At 38.3% G+C, this 18,393-nt stretch overlaps 1 protein-coding gene across 3 annotated transcripts in view; it reads left to right on the top strand.

The window, feature by feature from the left end:
* The window catches only part of LOC150087110 (RNA 3'-terminal phosphate cyclase-like), a 184,844-nt gene that overhangs the window by 79,519 nt on the left and 86,932 nt on the right, over nt 1–18,393 (top strand). For all 3 annotated transcript variants that reach the window (XM_090372968.1, XM_090372967.1, XM_090372966.1), the window contains exon 5: nt 12,570–12,628. In XM_090372968.1, coding sequence (XP_090229094.1) covers nt 12,570–12,628 — 59 coding nt within the window. The remainder of the gene's footprint in view (nt 1–12,569; nt 12,629–18,393) is intronic.

The raw sequence follows: 18,393 nt of genomic DNA, 5'->3' as shown, positions 1-18,393 counted from the left end.
ATATTTGAAGTTGAAGAACATGATGTGAGAAGTGACAGAGGGATTTATTGATCATTCTATTTGAAAAGTTCAGTATAAGCTGAAATTGCAGAGGCAGATGATCTGAAGAGGCAAGCAGTATACGAAGATCATTCAGTCAAGGCTGCAAAAAACATCGTGAGCAAACCAGTCGAGAAGAACAGGCGGGATTTAGACCCGGGCGAGGATGCTGTGATCAAATCTTCGCCATCTGTCAACTGATGGAGGAGAGTATCCGGTATGGACAGCGAGCCGTCATTGTTTTTATTGACTTTAAGTCTGCTTTCGACTGTGTCCACCGGCCTGCCTTATGGAAATTGCTAGAGGTCGAACATGTACCTTGAAAAGTCATCACACTCCTCCAAACTGCATACAATGGTTTAACCAGCCAGGTGCGCATCCAGAATGATTTATCTGAGGAATTTACCATCCAAACTGGAGTCCACCAAGGGGACGTGGCCTCCCTATTGCTTTTTAACATCGTGGTTGACACCATTATGAGGCAAGCATTCAGCAACAGACGGGGTATACAATATGGCAAGGATCACTATGTGACTGGCTTGATGTTTGCCAACGATAGTGCTATCTTTGCCAGAAACGACGCTGAAGCCACGGACATCCTCTGTGACATTGGCCGCATTGCCCGGCCATACGGGTTGAAGATCAATGCTGATAAGACAAAGGCCCTGACAACAGACGGGTCGCAAGCCATCATCTATCTCGAAGGCGTCCAGATCGAGCAAGTGCAGGACTTTAAATACCTTGGGTCGCTGGTCCAGGAGAAGAAAGTTGCATCCACCGTGGAGATCCACAGCAGAATTGGACAGGCGGCCACTGCGTTCGCCTCTCTCAAATGGTGTCTGTGGAAGAAGACCAACATTTCCTCAAAGACTAAAATCAGACTCTTCCGGACTTTGATCCTGCCCATTCTCCTTTATGGATCGGAAACATGGATTTGTCTCAAGCTAGATTTAAACAAACTTGAGGTATTCCAAATGCGATGCCTGCAGCAGATCCTGGGCATCTCACTTCGCAACCACATCACTAATGATACCATCCGCGCCAGATGCCAACAGCAAACAACCATCGCCGACCAAATCCAGAAGCAAAGGCTTAGATGGTTCCTCCACGTATGTAGAATGGGTGTAAATAGAATACCATCCACACTCCTTTGGAGACGACCCACCCAATGGAGCATTCAACGGACCGCACCTAGGAAAACGTGGGCCAAGCAAGTGGAAAATGACCTGAAGAGCCGACGTCTCGACCTTAATCAGGCCAGGACTGATGCCATGGATTGTAAAGCATGGAAGAACATCACAGAGCAAGTCCGAAGCCCTGCGGCACCTACAGCAGCATACTGGTTGCGTGGCCAACTGCCTCCTCCAGCCGCCAGCTAAGGACCGAAGAAGAAGTATAACATAGTGAACAGAAAATACGAGGTCTAGAAAATGAGAGGCATGTTTAGGAAGAAAACAATATTGTTTTCTTTCTAAACTTGCAATAATTGGTTAAGAAAAAAAGGTTGTAGGTAATTCAGAATTTCTTGGGGTCAACATCCCCAAGAGTTTTTTCTTTCTTTCTTTGGTAGTTATTGGCGCATTGGCTTCTGTGGCCATAATGCACCTCCCAAGGTTTTTGCAGTACTTTGATCCAAGCCCGAGGCGGGATTCGAACCCGCGACCTTTGGGTTGCCAGGCAGGTGCTTTACCCACCCGGCTAGCCCGGTCGGCAGTCCCCAAGAGTAACAAATATAGTATTTGGGAGGAATGCAGTTATATACTGTTCAAGTTCCATTTCAAGAATTGAAAGTTGTGAGTTTGAAATAGATGAGGGAAGGTAGATCACAATAACCACCAATAAGCAAGTTGGCATTGCATGACTACAGAAATGCTTTCAAATTTGTAAAATTGTCTTTAATAGAGAGTGATGCAGAATAATAGCAACTCCACTGCCTCATGCTGGGGAAGTGGAGTTGTTATAATATCCAACTATTATTCTATCAAGCCTGTTAATATTGAATAATGAGGCTACAATCTCACTATTTAGTATGTTGGGAGTGAGCCATGTTTCTATTAGAATTAAGAATTGAAATGCAGCAGATGTAAGAGCAAGTTTGATTTCTGAGATATGAGCAAGAATACTCCTGCAGTTCTGATAAGAAAAAATTAAGATATAATGTTTCAGGACCTCTGTTATTATTGTAATTGTACTGGTTTTACTGGTATTTGTGGTGTACAGAAAGGATAGACAGGATAGGAAGGGAGGAGGTGTTATGCTGTTAATAAAGAAAAACATAAAATCAAAAGAAGTGCATCCAGTTGATATAGATGAACAGTGCACTGTTGAGTCAGTTTGGTGTGCAAAAGCACTGCGAAAGCAAAAATTAGAGTAGGAGTATGTTATAGGCCTAATGACTTGAATGAGTACAATGAACAATTGTACAGAGAAATAGTGGGCTAGTAAATCGGAATGTCTTATAATGGGGGATTTTAACTTCCCAGATATTGACTGGAACTTGTGGTTGGTCACTCACACACTAGTCAAACTTTTGTGGATTTATTGGATGATTGTTTTCTGCAGCAGCATGTTCGAGAGGCAACCAGAGAAAGTAATACTCTTGATCTGGTTATCAGCAGTGATCATTCATGTATTAGGAATTTGCAGATAAAAGAACCACTAGGTGGCAGTGATCACAGTGTACTAACGTGGGATTTACTTAAAGATTTAATTACCATCAGGGGTAAAGGAAAGGGTTTTTGCTTCCGTAAAGGCGAGTACAGTGGTCTCCGACAGTTTTTAAATTCTGTACAGTGGGATCAACTGACGATATTACCAACAGTAAATTCTAAGTGGGAAGCATTCAAGGAATTTATCGTGGGTGCTACTAAAAGTTTCATACCTATTAAGAAATATTGTTCAAGGTTTAGGCCTAAATGGTTGTCAAATGAACTAATGAGACTCGTAACAGAGAAGAAAAATTCATGGAATGCATATAAATTATCAAGCGACTCAGAAGCCTATGGCAGATATAAGTTAATCTGTAATCAGGTCACAAAGGAGGTTCGGCAGGCGAAGGCAGATTACGAGAAATCCTTCGCAAAAGATGCTAAGAAAAACAGCAAGGATTTCTTTACTTATATAAACTCTAAAAGGAAGGGGATGAATCTGATTGGTCCACTTGACATCGATGATTCGACTGTTGATGATCCTGCTCAGATAGCAAACAAACTGAATGAGTATTTTGCATCTACATTCACATGTGAGGAATTATTAAGGTTTGAAAATGGCAGAAGGTTATCAAATTGTAGCAGGGTGCTTAATGATCTTGTAATAACTGAGAGCAAAGTGGAAGGGAAATTGTTGAAGTTAAACGTAAGAAAAGCACCTGGGATGGATGGAATCTATCCAGTTATATTAAAGGAGGCGGCAAAGCAACTAAGCAAACCCTTAGCCATAATTATGAGAGCATCCTTGGACTCAGGGGAGGTTCCCATGGACTGGAGATGTGCAAATGTATCCCCAATTCACAAAGGGGGATCAAAGGGTAACACGAGTAATTACAGACCAGTTAGTTTAACTTCTGCTCCGGGTAAAATAATGGAGTCACTGGTTAAAGATGCATTGCAGGATCATCTAGACAAGACTGCAGCAATAATTCAGACACAGCATGGGTTTGTTAAGGGAAAGTCTTGTCTGACAAATTTGATAGGATATTATGATGTGGTTACAAAGGAACTGGATGCAAAAAATAATTTTTATATCATATATATGGATTTCAGGAAAGCGTTTGACACTGTTGCGCATGGAAGACTATTGTACAAATTGGAGCAGAATGGTATTAAGGGTAAGTTGCTACAATGGATAAAAGGATGGTTAAGTGCGAGAAGACAGAGGGTGGTAATCAATGGGTGCTGCTCTTCTTGGACTAATGTTATTAGTGGAGTCCCACAGGGTTCGGTGTTAGGTCCACTGTTGTTTTGTATATTTATCAATGATATTGATGAAGGTATATCAGGCTTAATGTCGAAGTTTGCAGATGATACAAAGGTTGGCAGGGTTGTTAATGACAGTAATGGCAGTGTGCTACTGCAACAGGATCTAGATAATTTGGGCAGATGGGCTAAGAAGTGGCAACTGAAGTTTAACCTTGACAAATGCAAAGTACTGCATATGGGTAGAAGTAACCCCAGAGAAATGTACCAACTGTGTGTACTACACTTAAGGTGGTAGAAAATGAAAAAGACCTGGGAGTAATTGTGCAGTCAGATATGAAGTTCTCTGAGCAATGCAGACAGGTGCCAGGGCAGGTCATGGGGTTTTGTCAATGATATATAGGAATTTTGCTAGCAGGGAAAAGGAGGTGATTATCCCTCTGTATAAGGCAATGGTCAGGCCACACCTTGAGTACTGCGTACAGGTCTGGAGGCCTCATTTTAGGAAGGATGTCGATTTGCTTGAGAGTGTACAGAGAAGGGCAACAAGATTGGTGAGGGGAATGAAGGGATCCTCTTACCAAGAGAGGCTTAAGTTCTGCAAATTGCAGTGGCTGGAGACTAGGCACCTGCGCGGTGATCTGATTGAGGTATATAAGGCCTTGAATGGGTTGAGCACGCTGAATTCTGACGGGATCCTTCCACTTGTTCAGATTACGAACCTAAGGGGGCATAAATTCAAATTAAGAAAAGACAGATGTAGAATAGATGTGCGGAAATTTGCCTTTAGCCAGCGGGTGGTTAATTGCTGGAACAAACTTCCATCTGTCATTGTGGAAGTTGATAGGTTGAATAAATTTAAGGAGGAACTGGACAGGCATTTGGAGGGAATGGTGTGATTTTTTTTTTTTTTTTTTTTTTGGCTGATGCTGCATAAGCTCATACATTTGCTTTCTTGCATCACATGCCACTACTACTACTACTACTGTTGATACAAGAGTTATGTTACATAGCAGATTTAGTAAATGGGTTGTGTGAATGATTGTGTGTAGTTACAGTGGAATGATTTAATTGCTGTGCTGACCTTTCAGAATCCATAGGACTAAATTTGTTTTTTGACTGAAGATTTATGTATGGTAAGACCAGGTCCCATCTGGGTAAGTAGCAGGATCAAATTAGCATTAGCATTATGCTAATGAAATAAAACATTTACATGGGATTCACTGAAAGTGATAAGAAAGGTTGCATATTGATCAAGGTAATGAGAATTTTGGTTGAAGACTTAGTTTGATTTGATAGGTTTCATCAAAACTGTAAGATTGTATATCGCCTTCGGTGGTATCTGAATCTGAACGAGTAAGAACAAGATTGGCTTTTTGGGAACTGCCTTTAAGGCTTGGTTGAAAGTGGTGTTTGTAAATTTTAAATTCTTTAATTTTCCTTGAATATTCTGTTTTATTATTTCGAACTGATCAGAGAAATGCAGTGCATTTTAGCATTAGCATAGACACATGATGCAAGAAAGCAAGCTTATATAGCATCAGCCAAAAAAAAACAAAAAAAAAAAACCCCTTCTCATTTCACCCATTCACTCATCCAAAGGTTTGTCTAGTTCTGCCTTGAATCTATTTAAGCTATCAACTTCTACAATGACAGATGGAAGTTTTTTTTTTAGTATTATTTGATTTTCTCATTCTAGACATTGGCTTTGTTTCATCATGAATAAGGTGGGTTGTTGTTGTTATTTGGTTTTTAGGAGCATTAGCAACTAAGGCCATATTGCTCCAGGGATATGTGGTGGTCATTCCCTGACCTTTCAGCATCATCCGTATTTGGTGGTCACGGGCTCGAACCCCAGTCTAATCAAGAAGCGTGTGCTACGCACTGCTGCTCCTGCCCACCTGGCTACGGAGGCCCCGAATAAGGTGGGATTCCTTTTGTTGTTGTGTATGTTGAAACAGAAGCAAAAGATTTATGACTAAGAGATGCTTGCTAATAAGTGCAGCAGAGGAAGCACCACAAGCAGTGTTGTTCATTGAGTCAGAATTGTTATTAGAAGCTAACTTTTCTGAATAAGTAACTTTTGAAGCCAGTGTGAAAGAGCTGAGGTACTTCAGATATAATGGCTGCTTTGGTCATTTTACAAAGGTGTAAATTAGAATAAGGCACAGCTGTGTTTGCAGCTAGTGGTAGCTGTAAGTGAGGGAGAAGGCAGACTTTTCACATTTTTGTGAATAGTGAGTTAGTAAGTTATCAGTCTGTACTTTTTTTTTTTTTTAGCAGACTTCAAACCGACAAAATCAGTTTTTAGTTGAGATTTCTACAAATAGTAATGTGGTTGAATAGGAGCTGGTATTAAATTGAGATGGAGACACAGACAGGCATTCAACATGCATGACAGGTGAGGGAAATGATGAAAATTTTGATTAAAGCTTTTCTTGGTCAGTTTTAATTAAAGAAATCATTAAATCATTTGCAAAATATCATGCTGGGTGTTCTTGATTTAATTATTTAATTTAAGATATTATCCTGAGTGTTCCATGATTTAATTCTTTTGTTCTATATTGCATAGCATCTTTAGCAAGCTGATTATTTACAGATTTTATAGAATTAGTATTAGTAGTAGCAAATAATGCAAGAAAGCAGGCTTATAAAGCATCAGCCAAGGAGGAGAAAAAAAAAAAAAACCCTACACACTTCACCCATCTATACTCTCCCAGAAGTTATCTACTCCTTCCTTGAATTTATTCAAACTACCCACTTCCACAGCAACAAATGGAAGTTTGTTCTAACAATCAACCACCTGCTGGCTGAAGGCAAACTTCTGCACATTTATCCTGCAACCAACCAGTCTTCCTCAATTTGAATTTATACCCCCTCGTGTGTAGTCTCACCAAGAGGAAGAATGCAATCAGTATTTAGTCAGTCTGTTCAATGCCTTAAACACCTCAATCAGATCACCTCGCAAGGTGCCTAGTCTCCAGACATTTCAATTTGCAGAACTGAAGCCTTTCAAGGTAAGAACACCCCTTTGTTCTTCTCATCTCATTGCCCTTCTCTGTACCCATTCCAGCAGATCTACATCCTTCCTGAAGTGAGGCCTCCAGACCTGTATACCTTACTTACGATGCAGCTTAACCACAGCCATGTATAAGGGGATAATTAAAGTAGTATGTCATTACTACTTTTTTTTTTTTTTTTTTGTCTATCATAAACTGCATTTAATTCAGAAAAAATTGTAAGCACAAATTTCTATTCCATCCACACTTGACGATAGTATCCCCATTCATCTTGACTGTTCATTTCCATTTATTTTTATTTTAACATGTTTGCTGCCAGAATGCAAACTTAGATCAAACAAACTGCAATTTTTTTTGCGTTAATGCAAATATGGATCCATTCAATTGTGGTCAATAAAACAGTGCTGTAAAAGGAAAGGCACATGAAATGAACAACTGTTCAATAGCAGAACACTGATTGAACCAAGGACCCTTACAAACATAAGCAGCAGCAAATGTGTTAAGGTATTAATAGCACATACAGGTGACCCTTGCTTAACACTGATAATTTGTTCTGAAAAAACAGCACTAAGTAAATCCGTGCTAAGCGAGCACCGCATTCCCATAAGGTAACATATGTATTTGTGAGTTGCAGTCAGTGGCGGATTAAGGATAGTTGGGGCCCCCAGGCAAATTATATTTGGGACCCCCCCCCAAAAAAAAAGAATAAAAAAAAAAAAAATAAAAGTTAGGTAGCAAATAAATGAAATTTTGTACTTTTGAATTTTTTGAACTTCTGGATTTTTCTGCCTGTTAAAGGGTTAAAGGATGATAAATAATAAAACTTTTTAGTTTAATGAATAATTTATGTTGTTTTTACAAATTTACTTTGTGAATTTTTTTATTGACTTCAAAGTTTATTTTTTCGGCAAACTCGTGTTCAATGGAAATTAGCGATAAAGGCATTTAATCGCTCTTGGCTCATTACAGCCTTTGGTATTGCAGCATTATTTAAAGCGTAGATAGTCTGTGCTGTTCAAAATACGTATTAAAACGTAATAATTGTTTTTAAAAATTTTTCGCTTAAAATAATCAAGATTTTTATGGTGTTTACTGAAAACATTAATCTATTTTAGAACACTATAGGAAAATGTCTTGGCTTGGGGGCCCCCAAAGCCTGGGGTCCCTAGTCAGTGCCTCATTGCCTTAATGGGTAATCCTACCCTGGTTGCGGTCAGTGCCATAGGATATTTCCTAATCAATAATAAACTGTAGTGAAAAGATGCACAAAAATGTCGGTCAAAATATTTAATATTCAAATATTTGTATATATAAAATATTCTGCATTACATATGTATATAATTATGTGGTAACTACTTACGTATCAAAATTAAACTTAAAATTCCAATTAAAATCATGAATTTAATTGATTTTAATTGATTTAATTTAATTGGTGAATTTAATCATGAAAAATGTGTCGATTTTGGGTTGTACTTTAGCCCTCTTCCTGGAAAACTAAAAGGGGTTTTAATTTAAAATACCACCCAACAATAAAGTCAGCCGATCCTTCACCGCTTTGAAACTTGGCATGTTTTTTTCCTTCTTTTAGGCATTCGTTTCCAAAAAAAGTCCTGCTTCATCTATGTTAAAAGCTTGTTGAGAAGTATAACACAAATACCCCTCTTCAATAATTTTAACAAGTTCTTTTTTGAAAGTTTCGGTTCCTTGATCTGCACTTGCGGTTTCTCCCTGGATTTTAAATCTATTCAGCCAGCCGTTATTGGTTTTAAATGGTTCCACATTTTTCTTTTTTTTTCTTTCGGTGAGCTTTCTTCAGATCATCATATAGGCTAATCTGTTTTTTTTTTTTATTTATTTATTTTTTTTATAATTAATGGAATTCTGTGTTGGATACTATCTTCAATAAAATTAGTTAATCTCTCCATTTCAATCCTAATAGTTGGCCTAGCCCTAGTTACTTCCAATGAAACAGCTGTCTTTCTTGCTGCTAAAGTTAATTCTTTATTTTTATAATTGTTCTTACAGTTAAACCTGCCAGCCCTAAATTATGGCACACATCCGCTTGTCATTGACTGGAATTGATTCGCTTCAAAATGTCTAATTTAATTTTCAAATTCAGTCTTTTTCTTACATTTGTAGTCTTCGTGCTGCATCCAGATGTTGTTTTTTCATTCTTATCTGCCATTATTAACTCTTCGAAAATGTAACTGCATTGGTTGCATTAATGATGATTCAATGTTCGAGTAAACTGTCCATTACCCACGATGCCTAATACTGTACTGAGTGATGACTAGACTTTGGATAAATGCATATAACGTAAATATTACAAGCAATATACTTGATCATTTTTTAAAATGTTGATCTTGGAACTACGTAACAAGTCACTGTACTGCAATTAAATTAGCGTGCGAGAAATTTTCACTGAGCGTGGTAAAATTTCCCAAGTTGGCATGGGAAATGTTTTAATGCTGTTTTGCTATTCATTTTCAAGTTATCGACTCCATCAGATGAAGCATTTTCGTTAAATATGCCAAAAATGCAATCTGCTGGTAAAATCGCGTTATAGTGATTTGTGACAGTGTTATAGTCAGATATGGGTTTATAATATAAGAAGAGCATTATAGCGAATCAGCGTAAAGTGAACTACATTGTAATGAGGGCCTGCTGTACTTGTACTTACCCACACACACGTTTATGTTGTTATGGGGGCTTGATGGCGCATAAGCTACTTTGGCTATAATGTGCCTATACGTTTATGTGTGTTTATATAAAAGAGCACACACACACACATACACACACATGTTTCAGTTAAAAAGCACCAAGGTCTATCTTGGTTTAGGCAAGTTGGCATTGCATGACTACAGAAATGCTTTCGAATTTGTAAAATTGTCTTTAATAGGGAGTGATGCAGAATAATAGCAACTCCACTGCCTCATGCTGGGGCAAAAATTTCAGCCTATTTGGGCTGAAATTTTTGCATTTAATGTTAAAATTTCTGAATTGCTGGACTAAATGTTATCATTTATATTTTAAGATTTGTAAATTAAAATTTGCCTCATCAGCTGCTTTTTCCTCAATGGTAAAGTAGTTGGGTCAGTCAGAAAACATTATCAGTATACTTCTGAAATTAACGTAACCTGATTTTATTTGAAGAAAGAACAAAGAAACAATGATTGTATGTGATAATTGCTTTTCAGTAGGCACGTTTTGTTGTGTGTTGAACAGCTAGCTGTACAAGGGCAGTTTTGTTTTGTATTTCCTCTTGAAAATAATGAAAAGAAATATAATATTCAAAAGAATTATTTAAGAAAAATTGGCTGGGAAGTAGAAATTTCATGAAGTAGAAGTTAAAGGAACAAACAAATGAGCAATAATATATTTTTAACAATTTTTAACCCTTTTGCAAGTATATATGTGGTTAATGGTACTACTTTGAAATCTTCCTGTAATCTTCCTACTATTTCTTATCTCTATTTTCAAGTAATTGTAGACAGTTTGTAATGTTAAAATATAGTAGCTAATATACAAGTTAGTGCAATTGCATCATTTCAGTACCTAGTCAACTACTTAAGTAGTTATAAATCATTAAGTATATCTCATATTATGAATACCTTCATGAGTTGCCACGATATTTCACTACCTTGAATAAGTAATGCTTCACCATAGGAGAAGACATCACACACGCCTAGCGGATCATACAGCACACATGTCAAGTTCATGCACTGCAATCATATAAGGCTTGATGTTTGGCATATGAGAACACAGTAACAGTCTCTGTCATGGAAAAAGCATGCGACCTATCAGACCTGGAAAAAGGCATGATCATCGGCTATTGGGCCAGAGGTGCCAGCATTTCCGAAACAGTGCACTTTATGAAATGCTCACATGCTGCAGTGGTGAAAGTGTATCAAGACTGGATGAATGGGACAGTTTTGATGACCCGATGTGCCAATTGTGGAGCCCCATGCACCATTGATCCCAGAGGTGAATGTTGGCCGAAACATTTGGTCAGGACCAATCAGCACGCTGCTGTTGCTCAACTGGCATCCAATGAACTGTAGGGTCACCAGAAAGGTCTCTAACATGCCAGTGCAGCGAATCCTGTTGCGCATTGGGCTGAGGAGCAGACACTTGGTGACAGCATCCATGCTGATGGCCATTCATCACAAATAATGCCGTCGGTTTGCACAGCAATACCGACACTGGACCCTGGCCGAGTGGCAACGGGTGGCCTTCTCCAATGTCACGGTTTCTGCTCCACCGAGTGGATGGATAGTGGCATATTAGGCCTGAAACCTCCAAGAACAGACACCAGGACACGATTGTTGGCAGAAGGCAGGCTGGTGGGGGCAGTGTTATGGTCTGGGGAATGTTTTCATGGCATGGCTTGGGTCTGCTGATACCTCTGGAGGGCACTCTGAATGCAAATGGCTACCTATTGATTGTTGCCAATCAGGTACACCCGTACACAGTGTTCCCTGGGGGTGGTGGTATCTATCAGCAAGACAGTGTGCCATGCCATGTCACCAGAATTGTCCGTGTGTGGTTTGAGGAGCAAGATGAAGACTTCAAGCTACTCCCTTGGCCACAGAATTCCCCGGATCTTAACCCAATTGAAAATCTATGGAACCACCTCGATTGACACATCAGACAGATGGATCCTCCACCAAGGAACCTACAGGAACTCCAGGGTGCACTGCAGTCTGCATGGTCACAGATACCCATAGCAACCTTCCATGAACTTAATGAGTCCCTCCCACGGCATCTGGCTGCAGTGTATGCTGCGAAAGGTGCATATTCTAGATACTAGTTAGGTGGTCATAATAATGTGACTGGACCCTGTATGTATATATAAAAAAGTAATGACTAGCAACCATTTTTTGGGGTTTTTTTGCAATTTTTTTAAAAATGTTTTTTGAAATTACTATTTTTTAAATAAATTTTGATTTTTCGCTCTAATGTCAGACAACCAACTCAAAAATAAGAAAAAATGAATATTTAAAAGTATTTAGTACAAATTTTTACAGATTTTCAAAATTCCATGAAAAAACTCACTTAACATAGCTGGCTGCTAGCAGAAACTGACTCCTAAAAGTGTTAATGCGTGAAAAATGTTAATTTGAAAGATTATAAAGTCATCTGTCTAAGTTCACATGGTTTATTAACAGTCAAAATAAATTAAGAAATAAAAGTTTGAAGGACTAATGGAAGAAGCTAATGGTTAGAAACTCAGTCCTATTATGTGCACATACCAGTCTTTAACATGCTGTGAAAATATTTTATTTTCACATCTTGCCGTGATGTGAAATATGACATGATGTGAAAATATTTTATTTTCACATCATGTCATGTCTAACTTTTCTTCCCAAAACTTACTTTTTAAATTTATTTTGATCTTTACTATTGAATTAAGATGAGTTTCTTGAATTTTAAACTTGTTTTAACCATTAAGTCTAAGAACAAGTTTTTTTTTAGTGTTATTAAGAAATTATTAAAATGAATATTTAAAAATGCTTAGATAGATATGTTTTTTCAATTAATTTTTTAATTATTTTCTTGTTTCCTGATAAGTTTTTTTAAATGTTTATATGCATAGGTATTTAAGCCCATTGCAGAAAAGTTTGGAATACATTTCGATTGTACCATTATAAAAAGGTAAAGTTGTCATTACACACAGCTAACTCCATTATTGTGATTTTTCAATTATTCATTTGCTGTTTAGCCTGAATTTGAACATCTGATATTGTTAATATGTAATATCAAACACTTATTCTATATAAAAAGGTTTTTATTCCTTACCTTAAATAAACTCTGAGAAAAGAAGGAAAATAATTCATCCATGTATGCTACGGTACAGTGTTGGCCTGTAGTATAGATAGGAAGAAACATTTTGAATGTTTTCCTGGAAAGGATAGCAGTTCCTATCCTTTAATATCTTTGTAATCAAAAATTGAATACATTGTAGTCAGGTAAGCATGTCAAGGATTTGCATGCTTTTGAGAAACTGCATGAAATAACTGGGAAATCAATGAAAACATTTAAAATCCTTCTAACTTCCGAAACTTTTCTTTAAATTCTCAACTTCTTTACCCCTTTTTATTTTAGTTAATTAGTTATTATTTAATAATTATTGTGTTTCATTGCATTCTGTTTACAATTATGTGCAAAAATTTCAACACTATTTTGCAAGGTTAAGGTTGGGGCACTGGAAATCATTACATTTATGAATGTTCACGCCGACTGGGCTAGCCGGGTGGGTAAAGTGCCTGCCTGGCAACCCAAAGGTCGCGGGTTTGAATCCCGCTTCGGGCTTGGATCAGAGTAGTGCAAAAACCTTGGGAGGTGCATTATGGCCACAGAAGCCGATACGCCAACAACTAACAAAAAAAAGAAAAAAAAAAATTAATGTTCGCAACGTGTTTTGTAATGCCATTGCTTAAGTTGGACATATATTTTCAATGTTTTTATGAAGGATTTTGTCCTTTAGTATCTTTACAATCAAACGTTGCATAGACTAAAATTTCTCAGATCTCTGGCAAGATGTGCCAGGTGCCAGATTTGAGCAATTGTTTTGAATAATTCGGCAAGCAAGCAGTTTCAGATGCTATTCCTCTCTTACATGATGATGTTTAACAGGTGTAATAGTGAGCAGTTTGAAAATAACTGTATATCCATCACAAAATGTTACTTCATGACATTGAAGATTCTTGACAAAAATAGTGTATAACACACACACACGCACACACACCATATAGTAATGTATAAAGATTATTAGCATTAGCATTAGTAGTAGAGGCATTTGATGCAAGAAAGCAAGCTTATGCAGCATCAGCCAAAAAAAAAAAAAAAAAAAAAAAAACACTTCCACTTCACCCCTCTGTTCGTTCGAAATACCTGTCCAGCTGAGCCTTAAACTTATTTAGGCTATCAACCTCCACTACAAGGGATGGAAGTCTGTTCCACCAACCAACCACCTGCTGGCTAAAGGCAAATTTCCGCACGTCTATCCTACATCTGGGATGGGATACACTTAAATAGAAAGGGTGCAAGAATATTTGCTGATGCTATCGAGGCAGTGTTAGGTGGGTCGGAAAACTGCTAGCTTGGGGGGAGACAAAGACCAATAGATTGACAGTAGCCACTGGCAGAGGTGAAAGAGATTCTTGCACTGCTTCTATTAGAATGAGCAGAAGCCTGAAAAACAAGATGCATGGTATTTCAGAGACTGCTGGGAGCCATTGCGGTACAAGTAAACACATGGGTTGTGTTAGGGTAGCTAAGAATAGAAACAGGTGCAGGTATACTTGCGTGTACACCAATGCTAGGAGTTTAGTAAATAAATTTGATGAATTTGAGGTGTTGCTCAAAACATCAAAGGCAGATATTGTTGGGATATCAGAGACGTGGTGTCACACAGATATAAGGGATGCAGAACTGCAATTTGGGGAGTACAACGTCTACAGAAAGGATAGACAGGATAGGAAGGGGGGAGGGGTTATGCTATTAGTTAAGAAACACATAAAAACCAAGGAAGTGAAGCCAGTCGACATCGCTGGACAGTGCAGTGTTGAGTCAGTTTGGTGTGACATAAGCATTGGGAGATCAAAATTGAGAGTAGGAGTGTGCTATAGGCCTAATGACTCTGATGAGTATAATAAGGAACTGTACAGGGAAATAGAGTGGGCCAGTAAATCAGAGAGTCTTATAATGGGAGATTTTAATTTCCCAGATATTGACTGGAATTCATAAGGCCTATAGCATACTCCTATTCTAATTTTTGTTTTCCCAGTGCTTACGTTACAACAAATTGATTCAAGATTGCTCTGGCCACCCATGTCAACTGCATGCGCTGCTTTATATTTTATATGCATCTTTACTCTTCTGTTTTTCTTTTTTTTTTTTTTTTTAGCATAACCTTATTCCCTTCCTGGCTTGTCTGTTCTTTCTGCCTTGTACTCCCCATATTCAAAATCTACATCCCTTACGTTTGAGTGATGCCACATCTTTAATATCCCTACAATATCCATATTTAATAATTTGACCAGTAATCCAACAAATTCATTTAATAGTTGTTTTTGTTGACTTAACTTACTATAGACTAATTTTCAGGAATACGTAAGAAGGAAGGCTTTCAAAAGATAGTACAAATGAAGACAAAAGGAAAGTTACTTTGAATTTGAAGTTGAACTGTGATTGGATGTTGACAAGTTTATGTAGTAGTAATGGTAAATGATCCAAACTTATATAGTATCAGCCAAAAAAAAAAAAAAAAATACTACAGAGTTTACTCATCTGTATGCTCCAAGGTTTTGTCCAGTCTCCTTTAATTTATTCAACCCCTCCACTTCTGCAGCAAAAGATGGAAGTCTGTTCCAACAATCACCACCCTCTGGCTTAAGGCAAACTTCCGCACTCCTATCCTGTAACTTGAATTTATGCCCCTCACATGTGCAGTCTCAGCAAGTGCAAGAATGCCATTAATATTCAACTTACTCAATCCATTCAAGGCTTTAAACACCTCAGTCAGATCTTCCTGCAAGTGTTTTGAGATGCTCAAATTTGAAGAACTGAACCCTTTCTAGGTAAGAGCATCCTTTTGTTCCATTCACCAGGCTGGGTGCCCTTCTCTGCACCTGTTCCAGCATATCTACATCCTTCCTAAAGTGAGGCCTCAAGATCTGTATACAGTGCTCAAGGTATGGCCTAACGATGGCCTTATACCAAGGGATAATCATCTCATCCCTGCTAACAAAGTTTCTGTATATCATTGACATAATACCATGAGCTATCCTGGCAGCATGACTGCACCGCTCAGAGAATTTCATGTCAGACTGCATAATTACATCCAAGTCTTTCATTCTTCACTACCCTGAGTGTATGAGGACCGGTACGAAAGTAATGCCTCCTAATTTTTTTGCTTTCAAATCCACATTTGAAAGCAAATGTGGATTTGATGTGAAATGTGGATCCATTTCATATGTCACTGAGTGCCCACTCAGTGACATATGAAATGGATAATTCAAAATGGTGGCTGTTACAGATATACGTATCAAGCAAAGAGTGGCGATTGAATTCCTTACCAAAGAAGAAGTGATGACTATCAAAATCCATATTCATCTAAAAAATGTTTATGGTGACAATGCTGTAGATGTGCATACTGTTAGACATTGGGTAAGGCACTTTAAAAGTGGGAAAACTTTTAAAAAAAGTTTTCCTTTTTTTAAGTGACATTGTTGAAAAGCCCTGAAGCAGCCGGCCAGTAATGTCAGTGACAAGAGCCAGATCGACATGCTGATTAAAAAGGACTACTGCATCACAACACACGAATTGTGCGATGCAGTAGGTATAGGGAAACCTGCTGTGATAACCATCATAAAGGAACAACAAGGTTTGCACCTGGTGGGTCCTGAAAATGCTGACACATGAACACAAAGAAGCCCGGAAAGTCATCTGTACAAAACTTCTCCAGTGCTCCAGAAAAACCTCTCCTTCACAGAGAGTGAAGGAGAGGTTTTTCTTTCACACATAGGCACAGGTGATGAAATATGGGTTCACCGTTATGACCCTGAAACGAAGAGACAGATGGAATGGCGCCATCAAAATTCACCATGCAAGAAGTAGTTCAAAAGACAGTCTTCTGTTGGTAAAGTTATGGTGACAGTGTTTTGGGATAAAGATGGGGTCTTGCTTGTGGAATTCTTGGAGCGTAGCACCATAATCAACTCAGATTGGTATGTGGAAATGTCGAAAAAGTTGGAAGTCCACATTCATACAGTTCGACTGGACAAAAACCTTAATGAGGTTCTTCTTCTCCATGATAACACATGGCTCCATACCAGTCTGTGCATAATTGGAGGCCATTGCAAACCTGTGGTGCACTATTTTTTCTCACTCCTCTGATGACCCGGAACATTGCACCTTCTGACTATCACCGCTTTAGCAAATTGAAGGATGCACTACGTGGAACCCATTTTATTATTATTAGCCATATGGTACAAGGAAGCCTGAAGCTTATGCTGCACTAGCCAAAAAAAAAAAAAAAAAAAAAATTCCCAAGTTACCCTGAGAGAGAGAGAGAGAGAGAGAGAGAGAGAGAGAGAGAGAGAGAGAGAGACAAAAATAGAAAGGAATAATCAAGAAAGAGAAGAATGATGATATCCAGCTCAGGACCCTGGGTGTGCCAAGCCCATACTCACCAGATGTGAGCCCCTGACGGCAACCAGCTCAAACACAGTGTTTGCAAAGCTCTCCAGAGCAAGAGTAAGGACTTCTATAGGATTGAAATACAGTGTCTAACTCAGATGGTGGAAGTGCATAGAAAAGGATGGTGACTTTGTGGAAAAATAGTGTGTTTATTAATGATTCAGGATTAATTGATGTAAAAGGCATAGTTGTAAGAATTAAATTTTCTGAGGGAAAAAAAATAGGAGGCATTACTTTTGTACTACTCCTTGTAGTACTACACAGTGGATACGTTACTCTGGGGTTATTGCTACCCATATGCAATACCTCGCATTTGTCAATATTAAACTTCAACTGCCATTTCTCAGCCCATCGAAAATTTTTTTGATCTTGTTGCAATAGCTCACCCTGAAGACTGTCGTTAACCACTCTCCCGATCTATTTATCATCTGCAAACTTAGGTATTTAACCAGTGATACCTTCACCAATATTATTGATAAATATTGAAAACAACAATGGGCCCAGCACCGAATCCTGGGAAACTCCGCTAATAAGATTAACCCATGAAGAACAGTTCCTGTTGATAAGCACTCTGTCTTCTTCTTCCTCTTAATCATCCCTTTATCCATAGCAGTAACTTGCCCTTAATGCCACATTACTCCAGTTTATACAGCAGTCTTTTATGTGCAACAAGCCCGTCACCACTAAATACGGATGATGCAGAAAGGTCAGGGAATGACCACCGCATATCCCGGAGCAATATGGCTTTAGTTGCTAATGCCCCTAAAAAAAAAAAAAAACATATGTGCAACAGTATCAAAAGCCTTCCTGAAACCTGTGTATATGATGTCAAAATTATTTTTTGCATCCAGTTCCTTAGTAACTGCATCATTAGTAACCTATCAGATTAGCTAGCTTAGGCCATCCCTTAACAGATCCTTGTGTGATTGCAGTATAATTGCCTGTCTTTCCAAGTTTTTTTTTTTTTTTTTTTATGAGAACCCCAAACACGAGAGGTATTAGAACCTATAGTACTTAGTACCGTGCTTGGGTTGGAGGTTGAGAAGACGAAAGAAGATATCTGTTGACATTGAACTTGAACTTCTGTAGATTGTAATTTTCAGGAAATACGCATGAAGGAAGGTTGTTCCAGAAAACGGCAGTTGAATGAATAAATGAGGAAGATGAAAAGTTGGTTCTGTGGGTTTGAAGTTGGACAGTAAATGGATGTTGGCTGG

The sequence above is a fragment of the Mastigoproctus giganteus genome, chromosome 4 (assembly GCF_048544385.1).
Source record: "Mastigoproctus giganteus isolate SK-2022 chromosome 4, ASM4854438v1, whole genome shotgun sequence".
Taxonomy (NCBI): domain Eukaryota; kingdom Metazoa; phylum Arthropoda; class Arachnida; order Uropygi; family Thelyphonidae; genus Mastigoproctus; species Mastigoproctus giganteus.
This window is presented reverse-complemented; position numbering and strand designations above follow the sequence as displayed.